Source organism: Martes martes (assembly GCF_963455335.1).
Source record: "Martes martes genome assembly, chromosome: 2".
NCBI lineage: Eukaryota > Metazoa > Chordata > Mammalia > Carnivora > Mustelidae > Martes > Martes martes.
Window position 1 is genome coordinate 111397120 of NC_137889.1, and position 17958 is coordinate 111415077.

Sequence of the window (17958 nt, forward strand, 5' to 3'; positions counted from 1 at the left end):
ATAAACCCCCCAGAGATGTTATTAAATTACCATGCAAATGTTCATTATAGCTACTTTTATAAGACATTTTTCCAAAATGTAGCATTCTATTACCCTACAAAACTACCTAGTTCAGCCTTGTGAATGACCACTGTTATCCAGCACTGATAAAAATTATTCCTGTGGCTTGTTAAGCAGGGTTTCCCTTAGGACTGTGACCGTATATAAAAATGCTTGGAAAAACAGCACGCCTGCCAGTCACCTTCATATTGCTGACACTGCTTGATGTTTAGAGGGGGCCAAAAATAGCTTTAGAAAATTATTCCCATTTTACAGTTACAAAAACTGAGGTTTTAGATACTTTTTTATTTTTTAAAGATTTTATTTATTTATTTCACAGACAGAGATCACAAGTCAGACAGAGATTACAAGTAGGCAGAGAGGCAGGCAGAGAGAGAGGGGGAAGCAGGCTCCCTGCCGAGCAGAGAGCCCGATGCGGGGCTCGATCCCAGGATCCTGGGATCATGACCTGAGCCGAAGGCAGAGGCTTTAACCCACTGAGCCACCCAGGCGCCCCTCAGATACTTTTAAATATTTTTCCTATCTCAATCTCTTTTAAAACTGATGACAATAAGGGCCCCTGGGTGGCTCAGTGGTTAAGCGTCTAACACTTGATTTCAGCTCAGGTCCTGATCTCAGAGTTGTGGGAGTGAGCCCCACATTGGACTCTGTGCTCAGCAGGGAGTCTGCTTGAGATTCCCTCTCCCTCTCCCATACCCCCAACTTGCTGTCTGTCTCTCTCTCTCTCTAAAATAAATAAATAAATCTTAAAAACAACAACAAAAAAACCTGATGACAATCATGTGAGGTTATTATCTTCTGATATAATTACAGGCATTATTTGGTACCAAGAAACGTACCTTACCAAAAGTTGGCATTCCTCAAAGAGAGGTATCTTTTGACTTCTTAAGTATAGGCCAATACTCTTTATATCACTTAAAACCATGCTAGGTAGAGAGTCTTCTTGTGTTAAATATCCTGGGGTCACTTCTTCAAGCCACTTGAAAAATTTACATTGTTTAGATTTGGGTCCATCACAGGTATAAAAGAAACGGCCCTAAGAAGAAAAAGATATTATAATTTAGGAAGAAAAATATTTTATACTTTACTGTTTTTGTACTGTATTTGTCAAGACTTATATAAAAAGTTGTTTGGCATTAATGTACTTTAATAAATTATTTATTATATAAGTCAATCTTTTTATTAGTATCAATTTAAACAACACACTAAAATTTAAAACTACCTACTTTTCCACTTATTTTCTCATCAAAAAATTACATTATTCTGAGAATATAAGCTTATTTGAAAAACAAAATTTATTGTTTTTGCAATTTAAAATTTTCACTATAGAAAACCAGAAAGAACTACAAGAAATATCTTGTGCATTTCTTTTTGGCCTTTTTTGTCACTCACGTGTGTGCATATGCACACAAAAATATACACAGTATACTGTTTTTTTAAATAATATAACTCAGATAATGATGGATAATGATGTATTTTCTACTCCATAACTTAACCTTTATATACAACATACTGTACACATGGCAACAATGTCATCAAATTATCTTAAAAAGAAAAAAAGACTTCTGATGGTTCTATAATATATTATTTTGTGGTTATATTATTTATAAATTCTTGCTTTTGACAACTGAATTTACATCTAAATATATATATGCAATACATAAACATTTTATTAATTTGATTTCTCCCACTATAATACATTATCAGCAATGCAAATAAAATCACTATGCTTTTATATACCTAAGGCCTTATCTGTTACTCATACTGGGGATCACATAATAGACTACTTCAACTTTCACTTCTTTCAGGCTCATCTCTGCATTCTCTAAGATCTCAGGTTGGGACATATTCCTTTCTCAGTGCTATAACTGTAATTTGGGCATATCCCTCCTACTGTATCAATTACACTATTATACAAAATTTCCTTTTATGTTTCTTTCTCCATCCACCACTATATAGTAAGTTCCTAAGCAATGTGAAGGATGATCTTAACTCACACTTTTGCATCCTAGAACACAGATAATCTTTCAATAAAAATTTCCTGGGAATTTACTGTATGTTAGTTACTAACACCTCAAGTGGCTCCTAATCAAGACTTGCTCCTTAACTAAACTTGTCATAAAGCAGTAGGTACCTAAACTTTTTACAAGTATTTGGTGGGGCAATAGGCAAGAAGAGGCAACAATACCTTATTTGGACCATCCTTTTTAACCATGACAAGTTTTGCAGGTTGATGATGATGGCAGAATGGCACATTACTTTCTATATTTTTCAGTTTCTCTCCCTTTAATGATGTGTAAAATGATATGTCAACTTTTGAAAGAGCTTTGTGTAACCTCTGTGCCAAGCCAAACAGCAATATATTTAGATGTTCTACAAAAAAAAAAAAAAAAAAAAAAAAAAGAAAGAAAAAAGTACAGATGAAAATGAAATATAAAATAATTGTTTGTATCATGTCTACTGTTTGTTAGCTAAATTCAAAAAAGCCTTTTAACAGAGTAATCTATAACCTAATGCTAATATCCATTTTTTCAAAGGTAAGTTTTGTCCTTGTACAACCAAAAGAACTATCAAAACTAATCATGCTGGGGTGTCTGGATGGCTCGATCGGTTAAAGGTATGCCTTTGGCTCAGATCATGATCTGAGGACCCTGGGATAGAGCCCCACATCAGACTCCCTGCTCAGCAAGAAACCTGATTCTCCCTTTCCCACTCCCCCTGCTAGTGCTTCCTATATCACTGTCTGTCAGATAAACAAAATCTTAAAAAAAAACAAACATCATGCATCATGTTTAAAATTTCTTAAGAAAACCATTTGTAACACATCTAGTTTAAAAAACATGAAAAATTATAACTTGAAAAAGATAATACCATCGTTTCCCTCTTAATGAAACTCAATTTGACCTTAAACTAGCATATAAGTTACTGTTGAAAACTGGAGGAAACAAATGGAAAATAACAAATCTCAAGTAGAGAATTTAATATGAAAATTCACAGTATAAACTATTATACTTTCTATAGCTATACTACTTATATTAAGCAGCAATCAATCGTAATAAAATAGAAAGATAACAGTCATACCTATGAGACAAGATGTAAAAATCTGCTTGTAATGAGCAGGAGACTGAAAAACAGCTGGTATATGAATTTGCCTTTGGGGAAGATAAGCAGATTTTATTTTCTGCCCACTTGGGAAGCATAGCTCAGAGCCATTTATCTCCTGAAACTGAATAATTCAAGTTATTATAACAACTCCAGAGAAGTACTGTTTACTAATGAGAAAGTTATTTTCTATGGAGATGTTTAACAAACACATTTTTCTTTTAATTTTCAGAATTCTTGAAAATCATTTGCTAATTCTAAATGAGACAGGGAATATAGCAAGAATGGCTATGCATGGCAATTTTAATCATATAAATAAGAATAAATGTTTCTGTCCCTTACTAAGTTTTTAGTTTTTGTTAGAAAAAAGTTTGCTAATAAGAATAACACTGTATGTTTCAATTCTGGTTACAACTACAATAATTGTGCAAAATCAATACATAATAAGACCTAACTTTACATTAACTATGGTCTGATTGGCAAAACTGAACTCGTAGTGAAAAATCAGAACAATCACAGTAAGAGCAGTAATCAAAGTGGAAATAGTTGAAGCTATAATTTATTAACTAGTTATTATGTGTCAGATACTGCACCAGACACTTTCAAATATATAAGTTCACTTAATGTTCACAACTACCAGGAAAGCTTTTAAGTCAAAGAAGATATGATTATACCTAGAGTTCTGGAAAACTCAAAAAAGGAAAAAACAAAAAAGCCATCAGCTCCAGGAGTAAAACCATTGCTCGATATGATTTTGGTAATTCTTTTGTTAAAATTCAGACAACAACAACAACAACAACAAAATCAGACAACAGGGGCACCTGGGTGGCTCAGTGAGTTAAAGCCTCTGCCTTCGGCTCAGGTCATGATCCCAGGGTCCTGGGATTGAGCCCCTCATTGGGCTCTCTGCTCAGCAGGGAGTCTGCTTCCCCCTCTCTCTCTGCCTGCCTCTCTGACTACTTGTGATCTCTGTCAAATAAATCATCTTTAAAATAAAATAAAATAAAATTCAGACAATAACTATTGGAAAAAATGCACCAAGATACATCGGTACACTTCCTCACCTGTAAATCTGTTACACTGTAGATGTAGCAGGCAGACTCTCCTAACATGTTTTGAATATTTTCAATCTTGGAATTCTGCTTTATATTCAAACAGAGTGCTTTCTTTCTAGAAACCAAATCTTGACTGCTAAAATCCTGCTGCTGTTGATGGAGCATGCCTTTTAACATTTGCAAATGCATAGAGTCTAAAGAGATTTCATTCACAGTATCATTCTGTCTTTCACCTGTGTCACTAAAATGTGTCCCAGGAATAACCTCAGGAGAGAAGCCATCTGTCACTTTCTTATCGACTCTGTTTGGAGTAGTCAAGTTGCACTGGGGTATGTTCTGATATTTCAGCCACTTGCTTTGAGTAGATATATTATTGAGAAGTAAAATGTCCCCTGGAGTCACTTCTCTAGATTCTTTAAAGAAGGAAGTTTCACTTTGGTCCTCAAGCACAAAGCTAAAAGAAAGAACTCCTGATTCTTCACACAAGTTGAATATGGGGGGGGAACCAGAAGATTCTTGCCTGTCACAGTTGATCACGTATGAACAAGAATCTAAATCAGGTGACCTTTCAGCAGGTGGCAAGGTAATAAGTGGAACTCGGGTTCTACTTACTAATGGAAGCCTTTGAAAGTTCTTATTCTCCAGAGAACTGGATTTTTTGATAACTGGGGAAAAAAAAAGAGCTGATTAAAAAAAAAATGTATTACAGTCACCACCTAGGCTTTAAAAACCAGTAGCTATCTGTATAAAAAAGAAAAAGTACCAACTTGCCTTGAAAAAAATCTGTAATTTTATTTCCACTTTCATAATATAAAAATTTTAATGATTTTAGATTTCAAAGTTAAGAGACTCAAACTTTCTTAAGGTTGATGAACTTGCAATCCTTCTCTTTTTTCTTTTCCCCCTTAGCTAAGGCTTCCCTTCCACCACTAGATTATATTTACATAGCACTTAAGTTGTCAGAGTACTTTATAGCCAAGAAGGGATTACCCAACACAGCTTTGGAATCAGGGGCAGATCCGCTGGTGAAATTGTAAGAAAAGAGAGAGAAAAAGAAAAGTTAAGGGAAAGAGTCCTACAGAACGTACTATACTTATCACAAAGTAGGAATTTACTCATAGGGAGGAGTCAAAAAAAAAAGAGACCTGAAAATGCAACTGCGGAAGCAGCAGTTGAAGAGACCCCTAAGCAAATCAGAGGGAAGAAAGAGGTTAGAACAAAGTCAACCAATGGTGTAGAAGAGACATTGACAATGAACTGTTCCCCTGGGAGGGGAGTGGGCAATAGAGGGGCCTGGCTCTGGAGTTAGAGCTGTGAGAAGAACTGTAATGAGAGAAGACAATTTCAGAGGTCCATAATGAGAAAATGACAGGAGAAGTAAGAAGGAACCTGTGAGTTAGAAGGAAATACCATATTTGGAAGTAAGAGCCATCTGGAATAGAAAAAGGGAAGGCTTGAGGGATACGACATAGAATCTGGTCCTAAGATACTTTTAATTTAGTAACAATTGGTCAAATAAAAAACTTCATTTTACACAGAGAGGTATTAGAGCACTTTGATAGTAACTAAGTTGAGGAAGTGAAGGTCACCAGGTAAAGTTCTTTCTTTCAGGGACTCCTCAGAGAATTCTAGCACAAAGTCTTCATCTCTTGAGTTCAAAGTAAAAGTAGAAACAGGGTTTAATGTAGAGAACTTTTGTTCTGGTGATATCGCCTATTCAGAAAGAAAAAACAAGACTACTGACCAAAATGTTATTACACTTTTTTCCCTATAATTTGAACGAATTCTAGTAATCTACATTATAAAAATAATGCTTTCAAGCACATTATATAGAGTTATAGCAGGACAAAGATTCTTCCCAAAGGGGCAGGATAGAATAAACTCATTAAAGCTAATAATAATCATAAAAAGTAAAATACAGAACATTAAAAACTATTGGATTTATGTTGTTCAGTCAGTGGGTGGCTCAGTCAGTTAAGTGTCTGCTTTGGGCTTAGGTCATGATCCCACGGTCCGGGGATCAAGTTCCACATTAGGCTCCCCAGGGAGCCTGCTTCTCCCTTTGCCCCTCACCCTGTTTCTGCTCTCTCTCTGTCTCTGTCAAATAAATAAATAAAATCTTTAAAATAAATAAATAATAAAAACTATTGGATTTATTTGAAATGGGTTAGATTCTGATTTAGATTGATACGGGTTGTGGGGATTTGGTTCTAAAGATGAATCTCTAGTTGATGGGGCTTAAGATAAACTCAGACCTCATGGTTTGGAACTGTGAAAGTAAAACTTCCTGTGGACTCAAGGAATGAACAGCTTTCTAATGTCCTCAGGTCTAGGGTTTACCTACAGTTGACCTAAATTTCAAAATATTTCTCCAAAATGGAGTGAACTCTTTTGATACATTCTAGACCTGAATAATCATATTATTCATTATGTTATTCTCCTTAAAACAGCATTTAATTTTCTTTTTGCTTCCAGAAATTAATCACCTTAAAAGTCTAATATGATGATCACATTTTATATACATATATATATGCATATATATATACACACTTGTATAACAATAGAATAAAAGAATAAAAGTTTGGAAGAATGCATACCAAACTGTTAAGAATGGTTAGTTTAAAAAAAAAAAAAAAGAATGGTTGGTTTCTAATGGAGGTGGAATTAGGGGGAAAGTGTTCTTGTAACTTTATGTACTTCTGAATGGTTTAAACTCATTAGATTGTATTCGTGTATTTTTTTTTAGTAATTTACAATAAAGATAAAAAATTGTATATAAATTTTAGAACACTTTCTTGATTAGCCACTTGTTTCCAGGTGCTGTGCTAGGAAATAAGGATGTGAAGATGAATACTCATGATCCCCACACTCTAGGACTTCAGTATAGTAGAAGAAACAAACTAATGAGAAATTACATTCAATCACCACCATAGTAATAGTCTTATTATATTTATGAATTTTTACTGTGTACCAGGTTCTATCCTAAGCACTGTATATGTGATCCTTACCACAACCATATGAGACTGGTACTCCTATTTTCCTTATTTTACCACTGAGAGAACTAAGAAAAAAAGTAGGTAAGCAATTAAATTTGTTTAAATTCACCCGGCTTATTAGCAGCAGAGTTGGCATTCAAACCTATGCAGTCTCCACTGTATTGCACCTTCAACAAAAGTAACAATAATAGGCAGTTCTTACTGAGTATTACACAGAGAACTACTGTCACAGTGCATTCTCTACAAACTGGCCACAGAGTTCTTTCTAAACATAAGTTCAACCATTTCCTCTCATTAAAACTCTAATGGTTCCCAAACTCTCTCAAAGTACAAGAAAGTTCTGAAAATGTCCTGTGCAGCACCCCTGTAAGATCAGCCCCTTACTTCCACTTTGATCTAACTTCCTACCACTCTCCCCTTCATTCATTCATTCATTCCAGGGCTATCTCCTTGTTGTTCTATAAATTGGCCAGCATTCCCCTGCCTCAAAACCTCTATACTTGCTCTTCCTTGTACCTGGAATGCTCCAGATATCTGCATGGCATGTGCATGCTCTACCTTCTTATTTATTCTAACAAACTATACTGATGTTTTATCACTAAAATAATGTTAATTATTGGTAAACTTTCTTGATCATGTTTAAAAAAATCCTAAGATTTTTATCTTTTTAGTTTTTGCTGAATTCATTTCTTCTAAGATTACCAAGATTTGTTTTTAAAGATTTATTTATTTATTTGAGAGAGAGAGAGAGAGCGCGCAAGCATGCATGAGCAGGGGGAGAGGTGGTAGGGGAGGAGAGAGAATCTCTATAGCAGACTCCCTGCCAAGTGTGGCGCCTGACTCGGCCCAATCCCAGGACCCCGAGATCATGACCTGAGTCAAAATCAAGAGTCGGCCACTTCACTGACTAAGTCACCCAGGCATCCCAAGATTACCAAGATTTTTTACTCTCAACCATTAAAATTCTCCTTACATTATACCTTATTTGCTTCCCATGAAGTCTTCTCTGCTGATTTAAAATTATAATCCAAATAATGATATGAATGTTCTGAATTTTTAGGAGAGAAATCTAAAATAACTGTGGAGAAGGAAAAAAAGCATGGATTTTTATGTAACAGTCTGTTCAATGTCAAATAAATTTTTAATGTTATATTTTACTTAGAATTTACTTACAGTCATTTTCAATTGAGTTCTTATTAGACTCAGCTCTCACTTGAAAATTATCTTCAATATGAAAGCCAATACCTCCTTTTGGAAAGTTTTCTTCATCTGGGAACTAGAAAACAGAGATCCATTTATCAGTTTATTTAGTAAAAAGGTAAAGTGTGTGTGTGTACATATCTATATCTTTATCTACCTCCCTATATGCGCACACACGCACACACACACACACACACACACATAGTTTGTGGTTATAACTTGAGACACAGAAGAACAGAAGCAGTACGTTATGAAGTCAATTCAGGGAAAGCAGAATACACTATATATCATCAATGCTTACATTCACATTTCTTATATCTTTTTATTTTAATTTTTTATTTATTTTCAGAGTAACTATTCATTGTTTTTTCACCACACCCAGTGCTCCATGCAATCTGTGCCCTCCCTAATACCCACCACCTGGTTCCCCCAACCTCCCACCCCCCGCCCCCCGCCCCTTCAAAACCCTCAGGTTGTTCTTCAGAGTCCATAGTCTCTCATGGTTCACCTCCCCTTCCAATTTCCCTCAACTCCCTTCTCCTCTCCATCTACCCTTGTCCTCTATATTATTTGTTATGCTCCACAAATAAGTGAACGCATTTCTTATATCTTAACATCACTGAAATAAAGGATGCACCCTAACAGTGATGACCTTGTTACATCCCTATAGCACTGGCAATAGTCGTAACACTGCTGGCATTGCTGTGCAAGTGAAACCATATGCAAGATAGTCATACTGTTCATACAATAATCACTTAAGCATGAGTTTGCATTAACATTACTTGTTATGTAATTTTGCCATTTAAATATCTTCAAAAGGATAACATTATCATTTGCCACTGAACAAAAAAGTATTGCATTCACAGAGGGCAAGGAGGCAAAGCAATGTGATATATCATTAAAATATCTACACCCAAATAAATCCAAGACTTCTTACAACAAGCAAAATATCAAAAATCGAAGTGGAAGTGAAAAAGTTCTAGAGATCTGCTTCATGACATTATAAATACACTTCACATGACTTAACTGTACACATAAAAATAGGTAAGATTATAAATTTTATGATTTTTTTACCATAATAAAAGTTTTTTTGTTTTTAAGTAGGCTCCACACCAAGCGCACAGCCCAACATGAGGCTCAAACTCACAACCCTGAGAGCAAGACCTGAGCTGAGATCAAGAGTTGGATGCTTAACCAACTGAGCCACCCAGGTGCCCCACCACAATAAAAAAGTTTTTAATAAAAAAGTCAAAGTGAGGGGCGCCTGGGGCTCAGTGGGTTAAGGCCGCTGCCTTCGGCTCTGGTCATGATCCCGGCGTCCTGGGATCGAGCCCCACGTTGGGCTCTCTGCTCAGCAGGAAGCCTGCTTCCTCCCTTCTCTCTCTGCCTGCCTCTCTGCCTACTTGTGATCTGTCAAATGAATAAATAAAATCTTTAAAAAAAAAAAAGTCAAAGTGATGAAGCACAGTATAATGTTAACTGCTCTTCTTTCTTAGTGGTATATAATGGTGCTTCTTTTATTTTTTAAGATTTTTAATTTTTTTAATTTTTTTTAAGATTTTTAAGATTTTATTTATTGGGGTGCCTGGGTGGCTCAGTCGGTTAAGTGGCTGCCTTCGGCTCAGTTTACAATCCCACGGGCCTGGGATCAAGTCCCCCATCGGGATCCCTGCTCAGCTGGGAATCTGCTTCTCCCTCTCCCTCTGCCTGCCTCTTTGCCTACTTGTACACTCTCTGTCAAATAAATAAATAAAATCTTTAAAGAAAAAAAATATTTTATTTATTTGACAGAGAGAAAGAGTGAGAGAGTGCAAGTAGGGGGAGCAGCAGAGGCAGAGGGAGAAGGCGGCTCCCCGCTGAGCAAGGAGACAAATGAGGGATTTGATCCCAGGATCCTGGGATTATGATCTGAGCTGAACCAGATGCTTAACTGACTGAGCCACCCAGGTACTTCATAATGGTGCTTCTTTTAATCAGTGATAGTACCTGGGAATTTGACGAAATACAGAATATGTTTTGAGGTTTAGAGACTACTATATGCAATCTGCCACACTTAGGTAGGCCTGATCATTTTGCCTTAAAATATATCTTATAGGGGTGCCTGGGTGGCTCAGTGGGTTAAGCCTCTGCCTTCAGCTCGGTCATGGTCTCAGGTTTCTGGGATCGAGCACCGCATCAGACTCTCTGCTCGACGGGTAGCCTGCTTTCCTGTCTCTTTCTGCCTGCCTCTCTGCCTGCTTGTGCTCTCTCTCTCTCTCTCTCTGTCAAATAAATAGATAAAATCTTTGGGGAAAAAAAAATGTTAATCTCTTGAACAGACACTGTTTTGAATATATGCATATCATTCTCTTATGAACTCTATTTGGTAGTAATTGAGAGGTGCTTAGTGTCATACTTTAGAGAAGTGGGAGTAAGGATAACTTTTATTTGTTCAAAGATTTAAATATTTCTTCATAAAATTTAGTATTGATATAAAGACAATGATTTGGCAAGGTGCAACTATAAAAAATATTTTTACCTGCAAGAAATCAATCTGCATACAAGCATTAGTCAATTTTGGTGTCAATAAACAATTGTCTGTCCTGTAGTTTTCATACTCAATACTATCTGGAAACTGACCGCATTCTAGCTGTGAGCTGTGTCCTCTGACCATCAGAGCACTAGTAGCTGATCCTTTCACTTGATGCCCTTGAAACTCAACAGGCTACAATTAAATTATTAAAAATGAGTATTGCAATAAGTACATATTGATATATAGTCACAATGTATATATACACAGGAAATAAATCACAATTTAGCTTTCTTATTAAATATGACTTAATGTAAATTATTAAGTGAATAATACTGAAAACCAGAAAAACTACTATTATCCTAACACATGCTAATTATAAAACATAATTTGGTTATTCATTTAATTGAATTCAAGTTTAACATTAATAAATATGAATTTTTTATAAGGAACACAAAAACTATAGTTATAATGGATTAATTAAACCAGAAAAATACAGTTGCTCCTTTCTCTATGTGTCCCATGTACATTATACAACTTTACATTATAGAATTACCACATTATATTGTAATGAAGTTTCTATTCACCTATATCCTAACTGTACTATAAACTTCTTGAGGGAGAGACCTGTTGGTTTCATCAGGGTATCATGTGCATTTAACACCATGCTTGGCATATCGGAAGCAGTCAATAAACATGTAATAGGAAGTAAGGAAGGAAATACAGGAAGCATTTTCCTTTGTTCAGGCATTTTGTAAACTATCAGGCTTCCCAGAAGAGGGATGGTGGGCTCTCCGCCTCCCAGAAGATCTGATCCTATTGCTCTGAGAACAAAGTCCTAAGAATATGATGCCAATACGGGCATGTACTTCAGAGAGGAACGGTCATCTCCTCAGAGACCTGATCTGCTCTCAGTCTTCAAATAGCTTTCTCTACTGCCCCCTTGAGGGGTTCTAGGATTTTTATTCCTCACTGGGTGACAAAATCTACCCAGAAAGTGGAAAATCAAGATTGCTTGGAGCGCCTGGGTGGCTCAGTGGGTTGAGCCTCTGCCTTCAGCTCGGGGCATGATCCCAGGGTCTTGGGATCGAGCCCCAGATCAGGCTCTCTGCTCCATGGGGAGCCTGCTTCTCCCTGTCTCCCTGCCTGTTGCTCTGCCTACTTGTGATCTCTCTGTCAAATAAATAAATAAAATCTTTAAGAAAAAACTAAGATTGCTAATAGAGCCAAAGAAATGTACATAAAGGATGAATTTATTTCTAACTGATAAATTAACAAAATTATGATAGTAAATAATCTGAATATTCACTTATTTAAAAATGAAGATTCTAAATCACACATTTGAAAGGAAAATCAAATCTAAATATCCCTTATACAGGACTTTTGTTGAAAATATTCTAAATTTTAAAACATACTCAGTTCAACTAAAAAAGTCTCACCTGTTAGACTCTGTATATTTCTAATTTGTTTGATGGAGAATACACATTCTCCACAAGCAACAGATACCTTATTCTCTATGTTTCTATGTAGATCTCCTTTAAAGGTCTGTTGGGTTTTAGGAATAGAATCAATATTTATAAAGTCCAAGTATTTATATGCTACTTTCTTTACAAATTTTTGATATGGAGTAGATGGCACTAGATAGAACGTGGGTTATATATACTTCTACAGAAGTAGGAGTAGTAGAGTAGCCTATATGTTGAAGGCTATAAAGATCTTCATTTTGTTCTCTGCAAAACATTCATTATTTACAGCTTATTTATCTTCCAATTTCTAGGGTATGCATCATATATATGCATGATGCATTAGTTCACTAGTAAAGAGAAAGGGCTCAAGTCAAACAAGGGGTACCAGTCATTAGTTTTTCTTGTTCCTAAAAGCAGTTTAATTCATTATGCTCATTAACCTTCTGCCTATGAAAACTCTGAGAGTGGTATAAAAAACAGCAGGAAAAGGCAGTGGATTAGAAAATCAAAGTTGTTCACAAATTTTACCTTCGGGTCACAGGTTTTTCTCTTTGATTGTTTAGGGATAACATCTAGAAAAGCAGTCTCTTCATCTCCCAAGGAAAAGATCTAGAATAAAATATCAGTTAAGTGTGTTAGCTAGTAGAGTTTTGTAGGCTGCTCATGAGTTTTATTGGAAAATACTCCCAAAACTTAAAGCTTGCCATTTGAAAGTACACTTGCCATTTCAATCTTACTTCTGTATATACAAACATATAATAAGCTACCTCTGGCAAGCGAGTTCTCCAGCAGGTAAGGTACTATGCTAATTAATTTTAAAACTCAGCAATAAAAAATTCTAATCCTAATTTTTTTTTAATTTATTTATTTTGAGGGGAGCCTGGGTGGCTCAGTCAGTTAAGCGTCTGTCTTTGGCTCAGGTCACGAGCCATGTGTCCAGCGCTTTGCTCACTGGGGAGCCTGCTTCTCCTTCTCCCTCAGCCTGCTGCTCCCCCTGCTTGTGCTCGCTCTCTCTTTCTCTTTCTGTCAAATAAATAAATAAAATCTTTATAAATTTATTTATTTGGAGAGATAGAGGGAACACACGTGCACAGAAGAGGAAGGGGCAGAGGGAAAGAGAGAATCATTTTTAAGATTTTATTTATTTGAGAGAGAGAGTGTGCACTTGTGCATATGAGTGGTGGGTGGGGCAGAGGGAGAGGAAAAGGCAGAATCCCCACTGAGCAGGGAGCCTGCCCTGGGGCCTGAGATCGTGACCTGAGCTGAATGCCTGCACTTAACCAGCTAAGCCACCCAGGTGCCTCAGGAGAGAGAAAATCTTGGGCAGAGTCCCCACCAAGCCTCAACCTCAGGGCTCAGTCTCTTAGACCTGAGATCATGACCAGAGCTGAAATCAAGAGTCGGACATTTTTTTTTTTTTTAAGATTTTATTTATTCGACAGAGAGAGACACAGCGGGGACAGAAGCAGGGGGAGTGGGAGAGGGAGAATTAGGCTTCCCGCCGAGCAGGGAGCCTAATGCGGGGCTCGATCCCGGAACTCTGGAATCATGACCTGAGCCGAAGGCAGAGGCCTAACGACTGAGCCACCCAGGTGCCCCAAGAGTCGGACATTTAACCAACTAAGCCACCCAGGCAATCCTAATTCTAAAATTATAGTTGATTTTTTTAAGATTGTGTTTTATTTATTTATTTGGCCAAGAGAGAGAGAGCACAAGCAGCCAGAGTGGCAGGCAGAGGGAGAGGGAGAAGACGACTCCCTGCCAAGCAGGGAACCCAATGTGGGGCTCAATCCCAGGACCCTGGGATCATGACCCTAGCTGAAGGCAGACACTTAACCAACTGAACAACCCAGGAGCCCCTAGTTGAATATTTTAACACTAGAAAAAATTGTTGCGTACCTAATAATCACCCATCTAACCTAATACTTAATGTTAATGCAGATTATTTAATTCAAAACTTAGTCTGAAACCAAAGGAGGAAATATTGTAAAAAGCGTTATCAGTTTAAAGAATAAATCAGGGGTACCTGGGTGGCTCAGCCAGTCAAGCGTCTGCCTTCAGCTCAGGTCATGATCCCGGGGTCCTGGGACTGAGTCCCGCATCAGGCTCTCTAGTCAGCAGGGAGTCTGCTTCTCCCGCTGTCCCTAACCCCACTCATGTTCTCTCTCTCTCTTTCTCAAATAAATAAATAAAATTAAAAAAAAAAAAAAAGGAATGAAATCTGAGCACCTGGCTGGCTCAACCAGTAGAGCATGTGACTCTTTTTTTTTTTTTTAAGATTTATTTATTTTAGAGAGAGAGTAAAAGCGAGGGGAGGGGCAGGAAGAGGAGAGAGAGAATCCTTAAGCAGGCTCCCCACTGAGCATGGTGCCTGACACAGAGTTTGATCCCAGTACCCTGGGATCACAACCTAAACCAAAATCCAGAGTCTGCCATTTAACTGACTGGCATCCAGGTACCCCAGTAGAGCATGTGACTCTTAATCTCAGGGTCGTGAGTTCAAGCCCGCTTTGGGCATGAAGCCTACATTAAAAATAAGATAAAAAGATAAACCATTTCCTAGCAACCACTGAAGAGGTTGAACATGAACATGAAGAGGTTGCTTCAGAAAGTTACAGTATGAAAGGTATTACAAAAATGCAAATATACTCCTATATTAATGCTAAAAAGATTGAAATAAAAAAAATTTTTTTGCAGAAGATTGCAAAAGAATGAACATGAAGAGGTTGCTTCAGAAAGTTACAGTATGAAAGGTATTACAAAAATGCAAATATACTCCTATATTAATGCTAAAAAGATTAAAATAAAAAAATTTTTTTTGCAAAAGATTATAAGACCTTTTTCATTCCTATGAGATTACAACAGATTTTTTAAAAATATATGATATTTATTTTAAATGGCAACTCATAGGGATGCTGGGGTGGCTCAGCTGATTAAGTGTTTGCCTTCAGCTCAGGTCATGATCCCAGGGTCCTGGGATCAATCCCCAAGTCAGTCTCCCTGCTCACTGGGGAGTCTGCTTCTCCTTCTGCTGCTCCCCCTGCTTATGCTCCCACTCTCTTCCTCTCTAATAAATAAATAACATCTTTTAAAAATAAAAATAAATGGCAACTCATTGTGGAGAATGACAGTGTTATCTGCAGTTTATATTTTGTGTTAACTATCCTTGAAAAGGTTTAAACCCTATTTTTTCAAGTGAAGAAAAGAATTAAGAATGTGATCATTTCTAAGCTAAATAATGCAGTTGTTCATTATTTTATACATTTGATCTTATTATATAAGGATGAAAAATGATTGAGCCACCCCTATATGAATTTTATTTGTTTTGTTTTGTTTTCTTTAAGGCAACAGAGTTGCTGGTACAGCTATAATTGTCAATGACAATTCTTGAATTAAGTAATGATTACAAGTTTACAAACTTATAATGGGGGTGGGGGTGCCTGGGTGGCTCAGTGGTTTACACCTCTGCCTTCAGCTCAGGTCATGATCTCTGGGTCCTGGGATCCAGCCTGCATCAGGCTCCATGCTCAGGAGCCTGTTTCCCCCAGCACCCTCCCCCTGCCTGCCTTCTGCCTACTTGTGATCTCTCCCTGTCAAATAAATAAATAAATAAAATCTTTAAAAAAAAACTTATTTGTGCTAAAAGATTTGTTACTTAACCAAATCCTACTGACCACACCAGGATATTTGTACAAGACAGTAGGCATCATCTAAATAAGTTTACAAATGATATTGGAAACTGACAGGGGCCCTGGGTGGCCCAGTGGGTTAAAGCCTCTGCCTTCAGCTCAGGTCAGGTCATGATACCAGGGTCCTGGGATCAAGCCCCGCATCAGGCTCTCTGCTCAGCAGGGAGCCTGCTTCCCTCCTCTCTCTCTGCCTTCTTCTCTGCCTACTTGTGATCTATGTCAAATAAATAAATAAGATCTTTAAAAAAACAAAAACTGACAATATAAAATTATATGCCATATCTATACATATAGCTATAAATTCTGGCTACTTTATATTTTAAAAATTAACTCACCTGCCAAGACTGAAGTGGTTCACTTGGTTCAACTTCATTTTCTTTTATAATCTTAGGAACAGAATATAAACAGAATAACTAAAAGGTACTACTAAGTTATAAAATAAAATACAAATTTCTATTAGACATAAAAAATAGAAGAACAAAAAAAGAATAAAAATTAAAAAATAAAAATAAAAAAATAAAAGAACACTATCACTAATAATCAAAAGAACAAAAACTATATATTAAATACTATTCTGACTTAGCAAGAATTGAAAATATCTTTTTTTTTTTTTTTAAGATTTATCAGGGCACCTGGGTGGCTCAAATGATGAAGCATCTGCCTTTGGCTGGGATCATGATCCCAGGGTCCTGGGATGGAGCCCCAAGTTGGGCTCCTGGCTCAGCAGGGAGTCTGCTTCTCCCATTCCCTCTGCCTCTGCTTCTCCCCCTGCTCATGCTCTCTCTCTCTCTCAAATGAATAAATAAAAATCTTAAAAAAAATTTATTTATTTATTAGGAGAAGAAGAGAGAGTGAGAGACTGAGGGGAAGGGAAGAGAAAGAGAGAGAATCTTAAACAGCCCTCACACAGAGCAGAGCCCAATGCTGGACTTGAACCACGATCCCAAGATCACAAACCACTGAAATCAACAGTTGGATGTCCAAGCAACCAAGCCACCCTACATGACCCAGCTTTGAAAATATCTTAGTACCGGTGAATGTGAAGTGAAATAAATATTCATTCTACAAAAGAGTAAGATTTTTAGATTTGACAGTATAAATCAAGAAAATTGTTCTTAGCGGCACCTGGATGGCTCAGTGGGTTAAGCCTCTGCCTTAGGCTCAGGTCATGATCTCAGGATCCTGGGATCGAGCCCTGCATCAGGCTCTCTGTTCAGCAGGGTGCCTTTTTCCCCCTTCTCTCTCTGCCTGCCTCTCTGCCTACTTGTGATCTCTCTCTGTCAAATAAATAAATCTTAAAAGAAAAAAAAAATTGTTCTTAGCCTTTCAAGTTATCAGTTCCACATGTGGGACTCAAATCTAAGGAAATAACTCAAAATGTAAACAACGATTTATGTGCAAAAACATTTGCTGAAGTTTTATTTATCCTAGCAAAATGCTAGAAATAATTTAAATCTTCAAAATAGGGCACTGCTTATCCAAAGCACAGACTATCCATAGGATGGATGGTAAATAACCTCTAAAAGATATTAAACTGCTGGTCTGTGGTTGAAGTGGTCTCTGTTCTGCAGGATGGTGTTTGTTAAAGTTGTCAAGAATAAGTCTTACTTTAAGAGATACCAAGTGAATTTCAAAGATGACGAGAGATAAAACTGATTACTATGAAACACTTGGTATTCAGGATAAAAATAAATACAACACGCCTCACTACAGGATGACAATCTGTATAACCAAAGAGATCTCATTTGTCAGATTACTCACACCCACACAGAAGGAGATATGAGAGTTGTGCAGCGTAAGCTCATGAACCCCAGAGTATGGTGTGAAGGATGGCCTGACAAATTATGCTGCAGCATATTGTACCGGCCTGCTGCTGACCCA

At 37.0% G+C, this 17958-nt stretch overlaps 1 protein-coding gene across 1 annotated transcript in view; it reads right to left on the reverse strand.

The window, feature by feature from the left end:
* Nucleotides 1-17958, reverse strand: part of ZGRF1 (zinc finger GRF-type containing 1) — a 78650-nt gene that overhangs the window by 36513 nt on the left and 24179 nt on the right. Inside the window, exons 7-16 of the mRNA XM_080830616.1 lie at nt 16413-16463; nt 12917-12997; nt 10932-11117; nt 8387-8489; nt 8194-8291; nt 5807-5930; nt 4227-4882; nt 3142-3280; nt 2249-2433; nt 900-1096 (exon numbers count right to left, since the gene is read on the reverse strand). Of these exons, the coding sequence (XP_080686742.1) occupies nt 900-1096; nt 2249-2433; nt 3142-3280; nt 4227-4882; nt 5807-5930; nt 8194-8291; nt 8387-8489; nt 10932-11117; nt 12917-12997; nt 16413-16463 (1820 nt within the window). The remainder of the gene's footprint in view (nt 1-899; nt 1097-2248; nt 2434-3141; nt 3281-4226; nt 4883-5806; nt 5931-8193; nt 8292-8386; nt 8490-10931; nt 11118-12916; nt 12998-16412; nt 16464-17958) is intronic.